This window comes from Stegodyphus dumicola, chromosome X1, assembly GCF_044657685.1.
Source record: "Stegodyphus dumicola isolate Sdum_Otavi_A_Nest chromosome X1, ASM4465768v1".
Taxonomy (NCBI): domain Eukaryota; kingdom Metazoa; phylum Arthropoda; class Arachnida; order Araneae; family Eresidae; genus Stegodyphus; species Stegodyphus dumicola.
Window position 1 is genome coordinate 9,618,569 of NC_140780.1, and position 21,417 is coordinate 9,639,985.

General features: G+C 35.6%; 1 protein-coding gene across 2 annotated transcripts in view; it reads left to right on the forward strand.

Moving 5' to 3' along the window:
- LOC118200565 (soluble guanylate cyclase 88E-like) overlaps positions 1 to 19,989 on the forward strand; it is an 81,235-nt gene extending 61,246 nt beyond the window's left edge. Inside the window, exons 6-10 of one of the 2 annotated variants that reach the window (XM_085807000.1) lie at positions 5,285 to 5,431; positions 9,703 to 9,859; positions 14,906 to 15,015; positions 18,717 to 18,806; positions 19,846 to 19,989. In XM_085807000.1, the coding sequence (XP_085663126.1) occupies positions 5,285 to 5,431; positions 9,703 to 9,859; positions 14,906 to 15,015; positions 18,717 to 18,806; positions 19,846 to 19,902 (561 nt within the window). In that variant the 3' untranslated portion in view covers positions 19,903 to 19,989. The remainder of the gene's footprint in view (positions 1 to 5,284; positions 5,432 to 9,702; positions 9,860 to 14,905; positions 15,016 to 18,716; positions 18,807 to 19,845) is intronic. The other variant, XM_085807001.1, reaches the window with a different exon arrangement.
- The last annotated feature ends 1,428 nt before the right edge of the window (positions 19,990 to 21,417 follow it).

Consider the following 21,417-nt stretch of genomic DNA (forward strand, 5'->3'; position numbering starts at 1 on the left):
AACATATGCGCTAAATACAGTACATATTTTCATTACATAACATGGCATAACGTGTGCAGGAACTGTACGACAGATACATATAAATGCTTATTCTTGAAGTTATTTTGCTTACATAGTATGCTGCAGGGCATCTAGTGGCATGCATGCAATAGCATACCTTAATGTATACCACGTAGGCCCATACAGTTACGAGACATTTACTGCATTATACGAACAATTATATAAAGTGCATACAAAACATACATAGCATTGCACATACTAATATATTACAAAAATCCGCATTAAACAAACATAAGCCTATACTGCATTTGCATATGAGTGCATAAATATAAGGCAGTAAATAATGCTGAAGCAATTGTGCTGATGAGCATGAAATTACTTACATTCGCTAGCTAGATGTAGAGTCACACATATAGCAGTTGTGATAATGAAACGTAAACAGTATTACATGTGCTTTAAATACAGTACATTTTTACAATGCATAACCGGGCGCTACATTTGCATGGACTGTACAACAGATACATTCTTATTCTTGTCATCATCTTGCTTACATAATATGCTGCCGGGCCTTTAATGGCATGCATGCAATAGCATGCCTAAGCATATACCACAAAGGCCCATTCAGTTACGAAACAATTTACTACATTATACAAACAATTATATAAAGTACATACAAAACATGCATATAATATTACACGTACTAATATATTTACAAAAATCGCCATTAAACAGACATAAGCTAATTCTGCACTTCCATACTAATGTATAAATTTAAAGCAGTAATGATTTATGCAAACAATTATATGAGGTACATACAAAGCATATATTACATTACACATAGTAGTATAGTACAAAATCAGCATAAAATAAACAAACTGATACTGCATTTGCATATGAATGCATAAATTTAAGGCAAGTAATGATGTTCAAGCAATTGTGCTGATGAACATAATGTTAGTTACATTCGATAGTTTATGTAGATTCATCTAAACATTATGTTCCTCGAGGTCCTGATAAACACTTGTCAGATATGATTAACAATTTTGTAAATATAAAACAGTTTCCTTAAGAAATTCGGCCCACCAGCGGCCGATCGGTAAAGACGCTGAACACTGGTAGTTCGGTCTGAGGTTCGAATCCCGCGAACGGGCTGGCTGCATGGACGTTCTCTTGGTTTTCTCGATGTGTAACGTGTATACGAGCCAATTTACCTAAGAAAGCCCTCCACGAAGGCATCCCTCTCTTTAGGCAGATAGCCCTCGTGCGCTTTGCCATAATTGAATAATCCATTCCATTCCAATCCCTAAGAAAATCACCCTAGAAGACAGCGCGCCCTATCAAATAGATCTTGCATACTTTGCCGCAGTCAGTTGATCTATCGATCTCTTTCATATTGTGTGAATTCTGAGAGCGAACCATAAACCAGAGCCGTTCCTAGCGGGGGTGAAGCACGCCGGGGGGGGGCAAAAATCAGGGGCTGCCGTACTCTTGCGATACCATGAGAAAATATATTAAATTCATTGTAAGTACTTTTTATGCAGTTTGTCGTATGTAAGCTCTTAGTGAGTATGAAATAGAAATTTCATTTATCATTGATCACTTTTTTTAATTGGTGGGGGGCAATCTTAGAAAAATTCGCGAGTAGCCAGAGGCCTAGGAACGGCCCTACCATAAAGCAACTAGCAATATAGCAACTTATAGAGCGCGTTAGTGTAATGTGTTGGCAAAGTATATTTTATTATATTTCCTTTGTTGAAATTGCCGAGTTCTTTTAGTTACAGTTACTTACCTTCTTTTAAAATTCACGATTATTTCCCGCTTGTTTGCAACTTAAGCCTTTCCATTGAATGGGGAGATTTAGTTAGTATAAACAGATAAAACCAGTGTCGCATTGTAACAACTATTAGAGCTCTGTTTTAGGAGGTCACAATGCAGATGAAAAGTTCAAATGCTTTACTTTTAATATAAATAAAGCTATATAAAGGTAGGATTGTAATCCCCAAAATTTTCGGGTGTCGTATTTCGAAGAAAATATCCATTTTGACCGCTACCGAATGCAGTTTAACGATGATTCTGTGTGACATCTCTATGTAAGGACTTTTTTTTTCGAAAAGGATTATAAAATGGATTTAAAATGAGTTCGGAAGAGATTTTTTCGTTATGTATGTAGGTACGTATGTCGCTTAAGCCAAACGAGTAGCTCCAGAGCGTTGAAACTCTATTAATCGGCTCCGTGATCTCGGGTTTTTTTTCATTCTTGTATGTTGGTAAATTGTGCCTTTTTTTTTGTTTGTGTTCAAAATGATTGAATTATGTTACTCTGATATTTCGGTTAAGGTTTCTGTTTTCAGTTAATCTGCATAGAATAGTTGTAGAATTGTCAACAATTTAAAAGTTGCTTAAGTGCGGTTAAGACTCATTTTTGTTTACCGTAGCAGCTATATTTGTTTGCATTTGAAACTTAGCAGAATAGTGAACTGTCACCTCCTGCACCTTCAGTGTCTTTTTGCGGAGTGGACCGAAAGTAAATTTTCAGTTTTATGCATAGAAAAATCTGCCTTCTTGCCTGCTGACCGAATTACCTGCCTTTGCGTAGAAAGTCTAATTTTAATTGTACAATTATTTTTTTAATTGTTTTAACTGTATTTGCTATTTTATGTTGTTCAATTTTTACTGAAGATTTATATATTTTTGCCTTGTCGCGAAGTGAGAACTGAATTAACTGAATGAGAAATATATATCTATTCAAATTCGAGGAAATAAGTTTAAATGAAATGCAGGAAAAAAGGAGTATAATTTAATATTCCGTGCAAGGTATTCGTGTGGTGTGAACATCGGATTTTTTTTTTAGGTTTAGAACCAACAAAAGCTTTTTGTTGATTAAATTTTTGTGATTAAAATTTAGTCTTTTTGACTGAATTCCAAATCTTAAAATAGTGCGTTGGTTATGTGTCATTGAAATTGCACTAATGATACAGAGCTTGAAAGCAACAGAACGCTTTTCCAGAAAGCATACATTTTTACTTGAAAACGGAAAAGGACACCAAGTGAAACATAAAGTTAGTAACGCTCCCTATTCTTTGCTTCCGACGAAGAGAGATCTGCACTTGTTTGTTTTCGAAATCGACTGAGATCTTGAATAAATTCACACCAAACTTGAGGATGTTACTTAACTAATTTAAAATTTTTGCTTCATATGAGCTGTAGATTTTAATTATTTAAATTGTTTTATTTCATTTGGATTACTTTTTCGCATTAAACTTTAAAGAAGTCCACTAGCCGCTTTCGTATCGCATTCACTACGTAATATATCTTATAATCTTATATAATATGTATATTGTTGCGGGCGTCCGTTTCGTAATAGATTGAATGCTCACAAGTCCAATGATAGATTAATAAAATTTATTTTGTGAAAAATAGATAAATTTTTTTACAGGTCAAAACAACAGGTCCGATTATTAGGTCCGTAACAGGTCCGATGATAGGCTGATAAAATTTATTTTGTCAAAACAGGCCCGATCATAGATTTATAAAATTTTTTTTGTGAAAAATAGATGAATTTGGTCCCGCGCAGGTCCGATGATAGGTTGATCAATGTCACAAGTCAAAAGGACAGTTCCGATTATTAGGTCCGTAGCAGGTCCGATTATTAGGTCCGTAGCAGGTCCGATGATAGATTGATAAAATTTATTTTATCAAAACAGGTCCGATCATAGGTTCATAAATTTATTTTGTCAAGAATAGATGAATTTTGCCCCCGCATAGATCCGATGATAGGTTGATAAAATTTATTTTGTCAAAAATGGATAAATTTTGTCACAGGTCAAAACAACAGGTCCGATGATAGGTTGATAAAATTTATTTTCTCAAAATTGATAAATTCCTGTTATTTTATCAACCTGTCACAGGACCAAAATTTTGTCACAGTAAAACAGAATACAATCAATAGTTACACCTCAAACTACTGAGAACGTTAAACGCAACACAACACAATGCAAAGCGCATCTAAGGAGAAAGATAAGCCGGAGGTATCTCTGTTCTCCGAACTCGAGCTGAACTAACAATTCGCAGTAACAACAACAGAGAGCAGATGCTGTCTGGCCTTACATAAATTTTACAGAGTGGCTGAGGTATTTCTAGCACTTTCTGGTTCTCGAAATTACTTGAAGACAATATGAAGGTAGAATTAAGGTTACAGCTGACATAGTGGTCAGTTACATTTATGAAATTTCAAAACTTATTACCGTGATACAAGGAACAGACCAAAATGTCGCCAAATGGTCACCAAATTTGGCACCAAAACCTTTATCCTGGTCATATCTCGCCAAATTACTGAGATACCCATTTACTCAATGTTACCTCTGTATTCCTATTTTTCCGGGATAGCTTTCTCTTAAAATTTGTTTCGCTTTGCATTACACAGAAAAATGCAATAATTTCACTTATAATTCTTCTAAAATTAGCTATCCTAGTACAAATTTTGTAACAAAGTATTCCCTTGTTTAGATAGCTCTGATTTATGTAATTTTCCGTTGAAATGCAAGCCCAATTTTTTTAGGAGTTAAGATGGACCAGTTACCAAATTTAAATATTGTTACAAATTTTGTATTTAAACAGCTAATTCTAGTAGAATTATAATGAATTGTATTTCCCTGTGCCATGCCGCGCGTGACAAATTTTAATAGAAACCTACGCCGGAAAATTAAAAATGCTGAAGCACGTGCATTTAACATTGAATAAATCGATATCTCTTTAATTTATATTTAAATTTAACAAATATAATTGACTACTATATTAGCTGCGACCGTAATTCCGTAATCACTCTTTTGCTTTCCAGAAATCTCGAGAAGCAGAATTTACTAGAAAGATCTCGCGCGCCCTGTTAAAAAGGCTATAAAAGCCAGAGAGAGAACAGTTGCTATTGTCGCGCGTTCAGCGAGAGATCGGATAGGCTTTCTTTTTGCATTGCGTTTTATTTTAAAGTTGATTTTAGTAGTTTGCTACTGATTTTATTGAGAACATTTGTACGAATATCTCTGAGGAAAAATTCCAGCGTTGTGTTATATTTCTTTTGATAAGAATTTTATTAACCTCTTATCGGATTTGTGCATTCAATCAGTTATTAACCCGTACGCACACAACAATATTTAAAATTTCAAAAAGAATGCAAAAACGAAATTAGGTGAAAAAATTGTACGTATCTAACATTTTGTACGCAACATTGTACGTATCTAACATTTTGTACGTAACATTGTACGTATCTAATATTTTGTCTTCATTTCAGTCATTCGATGAGGTGACTGTGCTTTTCAGCGAAGTCGTGGAATTCTCTGAGCTTTGTGCTAGACTCACAGCCATGGAAGCTGTTACTTGCATCAACGATGTTTTCTCTCTGTTTGATAAAGTAACGGACGCATACAATGTATTTAAGGTAAAGAACTACTAATATTACACTTAAAATAAACGTTTCCAAAACACGACTGAAATCTTTCTTGTTTATGCTATTGGTTAATTTCTTGTTTATGCAATAGGTTAACTTGTGGGGATTCATCTTACTGATAGTGTGAATTGTTACTTGTATGTTAACAGGAACCTTCGATACACTTCCAACAATCAATTAATGTCTTTTGGCAATGTAATATATTTTCGATGTCAGCAGGTCTATAGAAAAATTTTTTCTATGTCCGGCGGATATTTCATGTTAATCACATTCAAAATCGCACTGAATAATTATTATTTGGCATTGCCTCGATATGATTTATTTTAGATGAAAGGACAAGACTTCTCTCGAACGATAGAATAACTCATCAGTATTTACTTAATGGAGTAAATGAACCTATATGCAGTTTATGCAATTCTCTTTTATCCATTGAACATATTTTAATTATCTGTCCTCTTTTTAATCCTCATAGGTTATAGTTTTTTCATAAAACAAATTTGACATTGATGGATTTAATTGGGCAACAACCCCATTTTAATATCTTTAAGTTTTAAAAGGAATCAAAATGTATTATAGCATTTCAATTTTAACCACATCTGGTCTTTTAACACAAAGCAACTTTAGAAAAGTGTTTTCCACACAGATAATAGTTTTAATATAGCTTTCAAATTTCAACCATTGCTGTCCTTTTCTTTCATACCTTCATTTTGTTCTTATACTCAATTATGTCACGCAGTTACACTGTAATTTTGCATAGGAGTACTTTTGTGCGATTCTGGCGATTGTTTCCGTACTTCCACGTTTGTGGAACATATACACATATCAAACTAAAGAACATTTATTATTAAATAAGCAAAATCTTCTTGTTTTCAGAATTATGTATGATCGACTTACCTGTGCTATTTTTAATTAAATGTAATAATTCAGCTCATGGCGAAAATTGTTTATTAAAGTGTTTTTAATAAAACTGCAGATTTTCATTCGTTGTTTCCGAAATTAATAATTAATTCTTCTGAATGGCGCATTCTTTAAAACTGTGTTCGGGAAATTTATCTTCATAACCCATAGTATATTGCGCAGAATAACGCTTTAGAAGAGTCATAATAGAATAATGCTTAATAAAAAATTTACGATTATTTGAATGTGAAACATCGAGCCATTATAAAGAAAGTTAGAATATAGCAGGGAAAATCTCCGAAATTCATAAATTTAACAGTCGAAGAAAAATCTGACGTTCGCGAAATCTCCGAAATTCCTCTAAATTTCGCAAAATGTTTCTGAGAAATTTGCATCGTGATAAAATTACTACCTTAATGACCGATATTGGCAACTATGTTGTGAAAGCAAATCTACAGGTAGCATTCCGTTTATGACAAAAAAAAAAAAAAAATGCTTAATTTTAAAAATTCCAATAATTATCGTTGGTTGTAAATCAGTAGCGTTTTCGTCAAAATTAAATTTTCTCTTTAAATTCTTATTTTTAAGAGAATTGCGACTCTAATACACAGAAAGATTATCGTAGTTATTTAATGACTTGCATTCATTCCCTCATGCAACTTGCAGAGGCGTCTTAGTGCACCCTTAGTTTCCACCGTACGCTTGGCGCATCATAACCGCTGGGTTATGCCTCAAAACTCAACACCAACCAACTTCTCCAGAACAATTTACCAATTCTTATCTTTTCAATTTTTGGCTTTTGTCAATATTATACACTGACTGCGAAAAAATCTCAACACCGAGAACATATTATTTCATAATAATGAAATTTCGGCAAAATTTTTCTCTAAGATATTCAATTAAATTTGTAAGATCACAGGGCGAGAAGAGCCATTTCAAATGAGAAATGCTGGTATATTAATAACCGGTGTAACCGCCAGAATTCTGAATGCAGGGATGCAAACGTGCATGCATTGCGTCGCACAGGTGCCGGATGTTCGTTTGTGCGGCCGAGTTCGATACCTGTCGCACTTTGTCGGTTAATGCTGGTTGTGAATGACAGTGGATTTTGTCGTCCAGCGATTTCTCATATGTGCTCGGTTGTAGAAAGATCTGGTGATGTAAGAGGCCGAGGCAATATCTCGACACTCTGTAGATCATGTTGGGTTGCAACAACGGTATAAGGCCGAGCGTTATCCTCTTGGAAAACACCCTCTTGTATACTGTTCATGAATGACAGCAGATAGACATACAGATTTGCAGTCAGGACGCGTGGGGTAACCAAGAAAGTGCTCTTGCTGCCATGCGAAATTACTCCGCAGACCATAACTCCAGGTGTAGGTCCAGTATATCTAGGCAGCAGACAGTTTATTTGTAGGCGATCAGCTGGCCTCCTTCTAACCAATACACGACCATCACTGCCACCAAAGCAAAACCGGCTGTCACTATACAAAAGATTTATATTTCGTCCTCCGGTGAGCTCTAGCTTGACACCACCGACGTGACAAGCGACAGTGGTTTGGAGTCTGTGGAATGCACGCTACAGGGCGTCTGGCTCAGAGCTGTCCTTCAAGTAACCGTTTGTGACAGTTCGTTGTGTCACTGTTGTGCCAACTGCAGATCGAACTTCTGTGTGGATGCAGCCAGTGCCACGTGGCTCGCACAGAACTTGGCCTTTTGAAATAATACGATCCCTTGACCACACAATGGATAAATTCCTGTTAAGTCTTTCTGCAATATCGTGGAAAGAAAATCCGCCTTTTCGTAGCCTTATTACAAGACCTGGTTGAAACTCATTGAGCTGTTGATAATGGTTTCGTTTTCATAAAGGCATTCTAGAATAACATTAAATCACTGCGTCAAATTTGGGCGATAAATAACGCGTCAAATTTCGGCCCATCTTTTAAAGCAAACCTTATTTCCATGTTCAAGCGGGGTTACTATCGCCATATTTGTGCCCCTAGGTCGAAATTTGATTTGACGTCATCTTTTAGATGCGTAAACACGGTTACCAAATTTCGTTTATATAGCACAACTCCTTCTTGGTGTCGAGAATTTTTTTTTATCCGTCAGTATTTCCATCACATGCCTTCCATCATGTGAAGTTTCATTGCGTTAGAATAGGAACACTCACAATTGTATTGTGAAAATGTCTTGCGCCTGGTGATAATGAATTGCTTCCATTTTCTTTATCTGCAAATCTAGCAAAGCATGGTGCAAAATGCAATAAAAATTAAGACAGGAGGAAGAAACTTTAAACTTTTTCACGGGGAAGAAACCAAAGAAAAAAAATCTGAAAGCTCTCGGATTTTATATTACGCCCAAATGGACGTCTTTTTAATGTTTTTTGTGTTACCTTTATTTATTAAATACCCTTGTGTGGCTTCAGGGGTTGTTTTAGATAAAGGTGGACGTGGTGCTGCACCAATTAACCTATGGTAGAGGGGTGGTGCCCACGTCCTCCGTCGCATGTCGCATGTCGAATGGTCCGGCCGAGAAGATCTTTTTAGTTACTCGATTTTCATCCATTCTGCACGTGGGTCCTGCCCATTTTAATTCTCTGAATCCATATATATATTTACTATATGTATTTCTTTAAAGGATTTAGAAAGTTCAGAGTCAGTTCTTCTCCAGATATTGTTACATTTTATGGTACCAAAAGTACTTCTCAAAATTTTTCTTCACAGAAATGCTACTTTTAGCTTTTTCTGTCTCAGTAGAGTATGTAAGAATGGGTCTGATTAAGCTTTTGTAAATTAAAATCTTCGTTTTTCTGCTAGTGAAGTTAGACTTCAAGTATTTTTTGAGAGCGAACAAACATCGGTTAGCATCTGGGACTCTACTACGGATCTCGGGCATTAAATCATTTGAGAGTATTAACTTCTGATCCTAAATATTTAAATTTGCTAACAGTTTCAAATTTGTAATTCGCAACTTCAAAATAGGGGCTGCTGTTATTACCACATGGCATGTATTTAGTTTATTTTGATTGATTGCTAAGAAGAATCCAGACTAGTTGATGTAATTGCCCGAACGCTAGTAGGAATCGGAGTTGGTAATATTAATTTGCGCAATATATCACCGGCTTTACGTCCGCGATATTTTTGCTGCGATGTCTTCGCGGACGCGGAAGAAACGCACATAGTTTTAAACATAGGAAACAGCGAAGTGTTTTGAGACAGGTATACAAATTGAACCATATGTTTGTATGAAATGCTGCTTTTCCTTTAACTTGTTTCATAATCCTGCAGCTTCAGATCGAAAAATCAAAGTTAGATGATTTTTTTCAATATCGATTCATTTAAAATTTCATATCTTTTTTACAGGTTGAGACCGTCGGTCAAGTCTACATGTTAGTAAGTGGAGCGCCGGAGAGGAGGCCAGACCACGCCCAGAATGTTGCAAAGGCAGCTTTGGACATGGTTGCTCAAGTCGATCAACTGACTTCTACTTACGGAGGCGAGAAAGTTATGGTTAGGATTGGTAAGCTTAAATTCGTTTCAATTCTTATTGCTTTAATTTAATAACATTTTATCTTATTATTCAGAATATTAACATAGACTCCAACTACTACGGATTCTCCGTAGTTTCTACGGAAATTCATGAAAAAGTACGAGCTACGAAAAGTATGGAAAAAACTTCGGATTTTACAGAAACAAGAGCAGGAGAACCAGTACGCAAAACGGAACCAACTAATTCATCCGATGATTGGCTGAATACTCGTGTTATCATATATCACGTGTTGAGTGCGTTCCTAGTTTTGAAGAATTAGCCAATCGTAAATCAGTAACTCCAACCGTTAACGACTTATGAATAGTTCCACCCAATTGTCTGTCTCCCAGGTTCCTCGCTGATGCGTGTTTAGGCTGCATTCGGCTGCATTGTGTAGTTTACGGCGAGAGCTTAGCGTGTGTCTTGTGAACTTTTAATGAACTTGTGAATCAGGTGAAAGATTTTTAATCATAATGCTGCCTCGAACGAAGAAGCCAAAATTATCAAAGCAGAAGTTTAAAGATTCATATTCTTCAGAATTTCCATGCATTAAAGCGTCCGAAATTTCTGTGAATCACGCACACTGCAGTGTATGCAACAAAGACTTCTCAGTTGCTCATGGCGGAAAAGATGACTGTAAACGGCATGTGTTTTCTCAAAAGCATATAGAGCTTGGCACCGTAAAATCTAAAGAAATAACAAATTTCTTAATAAAAGATGATGAAACAGATCCTATAAAAGCCGAATGCTATTTTGTTCGTTTTTTAATTGAACATAATCTACCGCTTTCTGTTTCGGATCATTCCAAAGAGCTTTTCAAAGCAATGTTTCCGGATTCTGCCATAGCAAAAAAATTTAGCTGCGGTCATACCAAAACTGCTGCTATTGTGAAAACGCTTGCAGAAAATACTGTTGCCGATATTATAAAATCAGTGTGCTGTACATCATTTTCTCTAAGTACTGATGGAAGTAATGATAACAATTATAACAAACTGTACCCATTGGTTATAACATACTACAGTAAAGAAAAGGGAGTGGTAATTACTTCATAGATTTCTATTTTAGAATGCACGAATAATACAGGAGAAGGTATTTTTAATTGTATAAATGAAAACTTTAAAAACAAAGGTTTAGAATGGAAAAATTGCTTATCATTTTCTTCAGATAATGCTAGTAATATGATTGGAAAGTTTAAAGGTGTAGCATCATTTATCAAAATGCATCAACCAAGTATAATCACCCGAGGTTGTCCGTGCCACCTCTTGCATATAGCTGCAAAAAAAGCTACTGAAAAATTAATTGGCTCAGAAATTGAAATGTTGATAATAGATATATATTTTTACTTGGAGAAAAGTTCGAAACGGAAGCATAGCTTCAAAGTTGCTCAACAAATTTTGGGACAGAATGCAAAATCTCATAAAATTTTGAAATATTGCAGTACGAGATGGTTGTCTCTTTTAGAATCTATAACAAGGATTTTGGAACAGTGGGATGCTGTGATAAATTTTTTTGGAGATCAACCAGATAACAGTGAGAATGAAGGAAAGAGATTGCAAAACATTAAAAAAATTTTAGTCACCGACCACCAAATTGTACTTGTTATTTTTGAAAAATACTTTGCCTTTGTTTATAACAGTAAATATTAATTTGCAACAACAAGCTCCTTATATACATAAATTGAGAAGAGAACTTTTTGAACTTTTAATGAATTTATTTGTTAGATTCGTAAAACCATCAGTAATTTCTAAAGAAAATGAAGATGTTACTCTAACGTCTATTCCATTTCAGAAGTATAGTAAACAAAAAGAAAATTTAGTGATTGGTGCGGAAACAAGACTATATTTAAAAAATGCCAAGTTGAATGAAAGTGAAGTGAAATCATTTTTCAATTCTGTGCGAGCTTTTTTTGTAACTGCATGTTCATATATAATTGATAAATTTCCACTGAGTGATCCATTTCTAAAACATGCTGAAGTTGCTGACATCAACTTGAGAACTGAAGTCTCATTTTCATCTGTTCTTTACTTGATGAATACTTTTCCATCCATTATTGATGAAAAATGTCTTAATTAAGTAGAAATTGAATTTTCCATGTATCAAGTAGATGGTTTGAAAGAAATTGTAGATTTGCGTATTGATATAGCATGGGGAGAAATTGCCAAATTAAAAAATATGAATGGGTGTATTAAATACAAAGTATTGCCTTCTGTAATGCTTGCTGTCTTAATAATACTTCATTCAAATGAAGCTTGCGAAAGAATTTTTTCTATTGTTAAAAAAAAATCAGACGGAATTTCGACCAAATTTAGGTCTTAAAACTCTTGAAGCAGTTTTGATTGAAAAAATAAATATGCAGGCAAATGAAGAACTGTGTTATAAAAAAACATTCTCAAAATCGGAACTTAAGCTTGCTAAGCATGCTACATATAAATCTTTGCATTCATAAATTATGCGTATTTTGTTTAATACTTATATGTATCATTCTTGGTTATTTAAATTTTATTTCCCTGTAGAAATCATATCCAGAATAAAGATATGATTTATAGCTTCTGATTTTTTCTATGATTAGTTGTGATTTGAAGTACTTTTTATTAGTGAATGCTTGAGGAGTTAAAAGAAAATTTCTAATTAAATGTGCATATAATTTACAAGGTATATTTTTAATTATTCAGTTTTATATGTATATGGATTTTAAATGTAATAAAATTGATTACAATTAATTATTAATTTAAAATTAATGAATGGTTAATTACAACATACGCTACGCGCACATTTTCAAAGTTGTAAAAATGTCGTTCGCGCGTTGACTCCTGACAAGGTTTGCTGAAGGTTGGAGTCTAAAATAAGAAGCTCGGATTTTCCTATCCGTTTGTTGGTGACATTATTATACATCTTATTTGGCAAATAAGTTATTTTTTAGTTAATAGGTTTAATAACATGCTTTCCAAAAGCAATATGGTAATTACTGTTTCTTTTTGAACGAACTAACCTTGGATCACGTGCCTGTGGTAACCTATCTTGTCGTTAGCATGACTAGGGGCACGCCGCCACTTCAAATCACCGAATGGTATTTATATGACAAAACTGTGTTTACTTCTAATGTGAATTTTGATAATTTAAAATCTAAGAGTGACATTGATCATGCAGTAAATATATATACTAAGAGTGACATTGATTATGCACTAAATATATAGTAAATATATTTACTGAACATCTGCATAACGCTCATACACAGGCTACCAAAACTGTGGATCTCAACAAATATGAATATGAGCTCCCTAAGAACATCAGAGAAATCATCGTTGTTTGCAAGAGATTGGGTAAAGACTTTAATCGTACATGGGATGCGGCTACTAAGACTGCCATCGACGCAATAAGCAGCTGATCAAGAGACATAAAACAAACATCTGGAATAGCAAAATTGAAAATCTTAATCTGGATAGTAGCTCCATTTGGAAGTATATAAAAATGTTCAAAGCAGACTGTCTCCTGCAACAAGTCCATCAGAAATGAGAGCAGATTGGCCTACACAGACGAGGAGAAATCCGAACTCTTCGCCAATCACCTGGTTGAACAATTCGTTCCAAACTCCTTTCCTGTTAACTGTGAATCTGACCTACAGGTAACTGATTAGGTGTTACAGGCAGGTCAGGTAGATTAACGCGCCTAGTGCTAGGAACGTCGCAAATCTGGTCACTCCTCATGAAGTAAATAAAATCGTCAGATCTCTCAAACCCCAAAAAGCGGTGCGGTAGCGATGCAGTCAGCAAACAGATGCTCAAGAACATGCCATTCAAAACGCTCTACAAACTACTTTCCACAGCCGTGGAAACATGCAAGTATCTTTCTCTTTCCGAAACCGGGAAAAGAGTGCGAAAATCCGACAAACTACAGGCCCATTAGGACCCATTGTGTCATCATGCCTACAGGCCCCTGCTGTCATCGATCAGCCAGACAAAAACCTCATAAATAATAGATTGATCAACAACCTCCAGTCTTTAGTGGATTATCAGCCCTGATTCAGGAAAGACACTCTACTTCGCCGCAGCTCGTTCGCTTGAATGAATTCTTAGGCTCGACTATCCACAATAAAATGAGTGTCGCAATAATCATGCTACGGGGCAAAAGCTTTTGACCGCGTCTGGCATCCAGGTCTGCTCTACAGACTTATCATACTCGACGTGCCTCGTGAACTTGTTTTTCTCATAAACTCCTTTCTCAAAAGCTCACTTTCCCTGTCAAACATGAAAAGGCGATTTCTACTGTAAAGAATATCCTAGCTGGTATTCCGCAAGGTATAATCCTTGAGAGTTCTTTCACATACTTTATGTTAACGATTTCCACAGCTTTCGAGACGACGTTAACATTCTCCTAGCCAGCTACGCGGATTCACGGCAATTGTTTCTAAATCACGTCGACTGGACCATACTATGGCCAGGGTGCAAGAGAAAATTCCAGCCATAGAAAGATGGTGTGGTTCTACAAACCTCTTCATGTGTTTCCCGCCAGCTTTCCTCACCTCCCTGTCCTTCTGCAGCTGCCCCAGACATGGCTTGCTGATCACCGAAGCTCAAGGCTTCATTTCTGTTTTTTAGAAGGCTATCTCAACTAGATAAGCTTCATCTTTGAACTTTCACATACGCCAGAACCCTAAGGAAACTCATTCGGGAATCCAGAAAGAGCAAGAGTAGGGCCTGTCCCCCTGAATGCCAGTATATGTATCAAAGTAGCTGCTTTCCACTCTTGCAAATTTCTTTGCTCTTGATGAAGAGTGAGCTGTTTGCCTTCGAAATCGATTGAGTTTTTTAGTATGAATATACGCGAATTACAAGGTGGTTTCTTAGTTTCACTTTAGCGTGTTTCCCTTCTGATTTCATTTTATAATCCATTGACACGTGTCAATTTTTGTGCCTTATTAAGGATATAGGGCCCTATAGGATATCAGAGAGGTAGCCGTAGGGTCCGCTAGTTGATTCAGCCCTAATTACATTAATATTTACAAGTGAAATAGGAAAATGTAATGTTCATTCTTTACAGGTATGCATTCTGGTCCCGTCGCAGCAGGTGTTGTTGGCCTGAAAATGCCAAGGTATTGTCTTTTCGGAGACACTGTCAACACTGCAGCTAGAATGCAGACGCATGGAGAGGTAAGGAAATTCTGCATTTTTCTTCTAAATGCAATTTTTTTCATGAAGTTAAATCGTATGTTAGATTTCTTAATTGTGCTGGACATCTTTCCAATAACAAATGTAGAGCAGTTTTTTTTTTTTTTTTTAATTTTGCTATCGATAAATTTCCGAAACTCTTTTAACCCATCATCTTTAAATAATACCGTTTGATTTCAAATTCATGGTGCAAACTTGGTGAATAAAATTAATTCTCATATAAATATTATTTTGTCAACGAACCAGCTTCGTTTCTTAATTATTTTATTAAGGAAAACATCATGTACAATATTTACAGTGAAGGAAAATACAAATCATTTGTGAGCTTCACATCATATAATTATTGCTCACGTCAAGTGGTTTCGATTTCTTTATTTTTTCAACTCTAACTGCTTGAATCGTAGGAGGCGATCCATTGCCGAGTTTCGATGGCGTGAAACTGCGCCAAAACTTGAATACATGTATATTTCATGAAACATTTACAATTAATTTACACTGTAAAACTTAATCAATATACACTTTATATCGCATTTGCAAAAATTGCTTTAAGTTACTATACTATTATGAAGTGGCGTAACTAGAACTTTAGGGCCACTATGCAAAACAAAATTCTTGTCCCCCCCAATAAATTTGCAATACTACTCCCCCCTCCCCAAAAATAATTCAGGTTTCCAGGAGCCAAAATTTTGATAATGATTTTTATCAGATCAGGTTTAATAGTTAAAAATCTGGTATGGAGACACGACTTCCTTGTATCGTCTGTTAAATTGCACACTTTTTGTTGCTGCATTTCATTTAAAGTTATTCCCTCGAATAATTTTAACTTAATTACCCGATCCTTCAAGACAAGTTGAAAATGACATCAAAAATTGCATTTTAAATTAAATATCCCGGCCAGTTTTTGTCGTACGGGAGTCAAACTTCTTTTAATTTATTTTTGCATAGCGAGTAGAAAACTTTCCCAAGTATAGGAACTGGGACACCGAATGAAAAGATAAATTTCGTTATTTGTCGAAAATTATGATTTTTTTTTAAATTTGACATAGCGTCATTTGACATTTTTCGCATCAGCCACGCTAACCACTATACCGGTTGGGCGGCGAAAGCTGTCCTTTAGGAGGGAATCAAAAATAAAAGCGTATCTTTTCTGCTGTGTATTCAGTTGAAGTTTTGGTGTATGTAACACTGAATTCAGCTATTTTTAAATCTGCTTCAAAGAGCCCCTAACTATGTCATAGGGCAACTGGAAATTTATAAGAACACTGATTCTATTATATATATATAGTATTTATAAAAGAATCCACCGTCCTTTAATTTTAAACATATAAATGTAGTTCAGAAGGACATGCGACGGCATTCGTTGCATACCGTTATTTACGCCACCGTTATTATACCCGACTTTCTTAAAATAGTCACTTAGACAAAAATCAAGTCTCATTCTTATACTAAACTAAAATTCATTATGATAAATGCATAATTAAAATAAAAGCTTTTTGCCATATAACAAAACTTAAATATCCTCACTTGAACCAAAAACTTAAAATAAGTAGCAACTGCTGCACTTTAGACATATACTAAAAGCTGAATACTGGAAGTAATTAAATTTCATTTATCTTTTGCTTAATGATAGTCGCTCATCCGTTGGGCAAGAAATTCTTCCAAGATGGATAGATTGTTATAGACCTTAATTTCTGCGCTCGTTCCTGGAACCTCTTGAGTTTCGCCTGGCGTTGGGGTAAATCTAAAACTAAGTATTGCTGAAATGCCTTCTCATGAGTTTTTAGGATCTGTGGGTACCTTTCTTGAAACTCAACTGCCTGTCGTTCCGGAGGAGGTAACGTCACAGATAAACAGGCGCGCAGAAATTTTCATAGCATAGATTTTTTTGTCAACTCTGCAATATTCTACTGCGAGAAGCATTTTTGATGTAGGATATCCGGTAGGGAATCATTTTTAGATGTCGTATGCCAAGCATTTCACATAATTCCTCAAAAATTTGTCTAGCAAATTACTATTATCCGAAATTATCTTTAGTGGGGCACCATATTTCAAAATAAATTTATTTATCAAAGAATCTTTTGAGCGAAATTATTTCTACCCTATTTGAAGAATGATTCGCGATAACTAGTGAACAAACACCTATTCTTGTTAATTTCACTGCATTAGTATGCACTTAATAAATCAATTCCTATTAATTAATTTGCGAATGTAACTTTTATGCTATTTAGATACCAGACCGACTTATAACTAACATCGTTAAATAATTGGCAAGTATGCCAAGACGTGACATATTCCGTAACATGAAATTGGTGAATCATGGAATTCATGCAATATATTAAATTTTAAAATATCTGGGATAACCAGTCTTAATTTGTTATATTTATTTGTTGCTTTAGTGTAAAAGAAAAAGGATTGTCAATAATCTTATAATTTGCGGCTCTTTTCCTGATAGGCGTTATATCGTGGTATTCGAAATTGTCAGGATCTTTCTGTTTTTTTTTTTTTTTTTTAAATATACAGACTCCCCGTGCACCACATATGTACAACACGGGGCTTACAGAAGTAAGTGAAATAAAACATTAAAAGTTACATGCATAAATAAAAGGAACAAAAGCAGAGAACAGCAGGACAGGAAAAAGTACAGGGGATATAGACAGGAAAGATTCGGAATGCAGTCTATGGTAAATAGAAGGAAAGAACTTTTGGGTGACTTCAGCATTACAAGATGATATATATTCCTCATTCCACAAATTTTAAAATATGCTGCATTCGCGCGGGTCACCCGAAGGTGACAATAAATATGGTGATAAGGTCAGTATCGTCAAATCTAAAGTCGCCTGTGCGGCCATCCAGAGACGGAGTTCTGAATAAATTAACTGCGGACGAAAATTTAAGTTGTGAAATATGTGAGAGAAAATATTTTAAGCATTGAATTTGTACAAAGTGTTCTATATTATTGCAGAAAAAACATCTCGAGTGACTATGCAAATTTTACGGTGAGTTCAAAGACCACTTCCGAAGCCTGAATTGTGGTAATCTAATTGTGGTAATGCAGCTTCCATCTATTGAATTTTGATAACTTCGTTGCCATTTTTTATTTTTATTAAAGTTGTCGATTGCTTTAAGTTTTATCACTGATTTAAGTTTTTGGAAATGATTTTTTAAATTTTATTTTAAAAAGTGATTTATCTGATCAATTATACCATTACTTTTTTAAAAATTCATTTTATGCATTTTTTGTTGTACAGAAATGATCTGACTTTTTAACCTCGTATTTTCTCATCCTTGAGACAGTTTTAATGCAACTTATTTAGAAAAACTTCTTTCAAGCATTAAAAGTCATGATTTATGGTAATTTATTTCAAAAGAGTTTTCTCAGCATTTACATTCTTCATGAAATATAACTCATAATTCGTAAGTATATAACTGGACGACTTGCTTTTTTGAATGGAACAAATGCTGACAATGCTCATAAGTTCCAAAGACTGTTTAAATCTCTTAGTAACAGATATTTATGTGAACACCGTATATATGTAGAAAATGATCTAATTTGATCCCTCCTCTAAGGTTTGTGAAACGCAAATTATTATATTTAGATGGGTTAATTATCATAATCATGTGCATTAATGGAGTATTAATTGTGATGTGCATTAATTGAAGAGAGTACATTTTTCCTCATTCAGCCTGGGAAAATTCACGTAAGCGAACCTTGTAAAAATCATCTGAAATCCGATTCCTTCATCACAGAACCAAGAGGTCCCATGAAAATAAAGGTAAGCATAAATGTGTTTAAATATATATCAGTATTTACGAAAAATCCATTTTATAATAAACATGAAGATATATTCCTGTAATGAATTTGTTTCACAGGCATGAAAACTTATTTTCCCGTTTTTGTTACGTATAAAATAATTTTATAATTTGTTTCACTATCACCGATAAAAAGGACCGGTATCCAACTGAATAAGACACTAAAATGGTCTCGTATACGTTTACTTCCCCGTTGCTGAAGTTTGGTTATGCGGCGTTTTCGTGGTTTTCCCAATCGAGGGCCAAAAAATATAGTCATTAAGAATTATATCATGTATGATGGTTAATGAATTACAAGTAATTGCTGTGACATTGTCTCATCAAGTGATACAAGGTTTTGAACTTGTGATTATTCATTTACCTCTGTTCTTATACCTATTTTGTGAAACATTGGAAACAAACACTGGAATACGAAATACAGTAGTTTCCACAAATTAAAGGAAAATGACGAAATATCAATAACTCGTTCAAAAATAAACCAAGCCAAGTAGAATTTGAATATATTGTCAAATAGGAGTTGTGCAAAACTGAAGTATGCAAATTAATGGCGCTGCGATCGGAATACATGATCTGCAAGGAGCCTGAAATTACATGTGTGATAGGAAGACTAATAGCTGCTCTCAGTCCTCCTCTTCAAACTCTTGCAACACGACTCTGACTATGGATTGTTGGGAAGATTATACTTTTCCAATCTAATTTTACTATACCAAACTGACACATCCGATTCTTTCATTTTATTCATATGCTAATTTCTATACCACCATAATTGTGTGGTAATTTCTTTTCATGTTATTTCATACCTTACTATGTGTCGTATACTGTGGGTCAGTTTCATTAAAGTAAAGTTTGCTTGTAGCTTTTTAAGTAATCGTCATTTTTGTGATTTTTTTTAATAACCATTGCATTTTATTTAAAGATGAAAATTAATCTACCACTCATATTCACATGAAACATGCCGTGTTGTATCTGTATTGTTCTCATAAAAGTTTCCTGTATTTCCAGGGTAAAGGCCAAATGAATACGTTTTGGTTAATAGGTGAAAAACAAGATACTTGTTGACAGTAAATAACAGATGAAATATCGAGATTGTAAGATTTCTATTGTATATTGAAATAATAAAAACGAATCATTTTATCAAAAACAAAATTTATTAAAATTTTTATTACTAAAACCTATGCCTCTGTTCCCCCTTTAATCTCTAACCCTCATCCCTTTAAATTGTCCCGTCGCCCCCTTTTAACTTCTCCCACCTTATCGTGTCCCTCTTTAACCTCTCCCCCTTCCCCCTCTACCGTGCCCTTTTAACCTGTGCCCCTTTAACTTAGCTCTCTTTAACCTGCCCCCTTAACTTGTCCCCCTTTAACCTAGCTCTCTTTAACTTGCCCCCTTAACCTGTGCCCCTGTCTCCCCTTTAATCGGTTCCCCTTTTAACTTGTCTCCCCTGTCCCCCTTTAATCTCTAACCCTCAACCCTTTAAATTGTCCCGTCGCCCCCTGTTCCCCTTTTAACTTGTCCCCCTTTAACCTAGCTCTGTTTAACTTGCCCGATTAACCTAGCTCTCTTTAACTTGCCCCCTTAACCTGTGCCCCCGTCTCCCCTTTAATCGGTTCCCCTTTTAACTTGTCTCCCCTGTCCCCCTTTAATCTCTAACCCTCAACCCTTTAAATTGTCCCGTCGCCCCCTTTTAACTTGTCCCCTTAATCTGTAACCCTCAACCCTTTAAATTGTCCCGTCGCCCCTTTTTCCCCCTCTACCGTGCCCTTTTAACCTAGCTCTCTTTAACTTGCCCCCTTAATCTGTAACCCTCAACCCTTTAAATTGTCCCGTCGCCCCTTTTTCCCCCTCTACCGTGCCCTTTTAACCTAGCTCTCTTTAACTTGCCCCCTTAACCTGTGCTCCTGTCCCCCCTTTAATCTCTAACCCTCATCCCTTTAAATTCTCCCGTCGCCCCCTGTCCCCCTTTAATCTGTAACCCTCAACCGTTTAAATTCTCCCGTCTCCCCCTTATCGTGTCCCTCTTTAACCTGTCCCTCATTAATCTAGCTCTCTTTAACTTGCCCCCTTAATTTGTACCCCCTAACTTGTCCCTCTTTAATCTGTCCCCCTGCGCCCCCTTAATTTGTCACCTATCCCATTTTAACCGTGCCCTCGTAACCTGTCGCCTTTGTAACCCTTTAACCCCTTCCCCTCTCCCCATGCGCCCCCTTAAACCGACCCCCCTTTAACCTGTCCCTCCTTAACTTGTCACCCTTTAACCGACCCCTCTTTAACCTGTCCCCCTTTAATCTGTACCAATTTTAACTTGTCACCCTTGTCCTCCTTTAATCTGCAACCCTCACCCCTTTAACCTGTCCCACTTAACTAATCACCCTTTAAATTCTCCCCCCGCCCCTTTAACCATTGACCTGTCCCTCTTTAACCTCTCCCCCTTAACTTTTTCCCAGCCCCCCTTTAACTTGTGCCCTTTCCCTCTGTAACTTGTCATCCTGTCCCCTGGTCCCCATTTAATTTGTCCTCTTCTCCCCATTTAATTTGTCCCCTTTTCCCCTTGTAGGCGAAATGAAATTTTTTGAT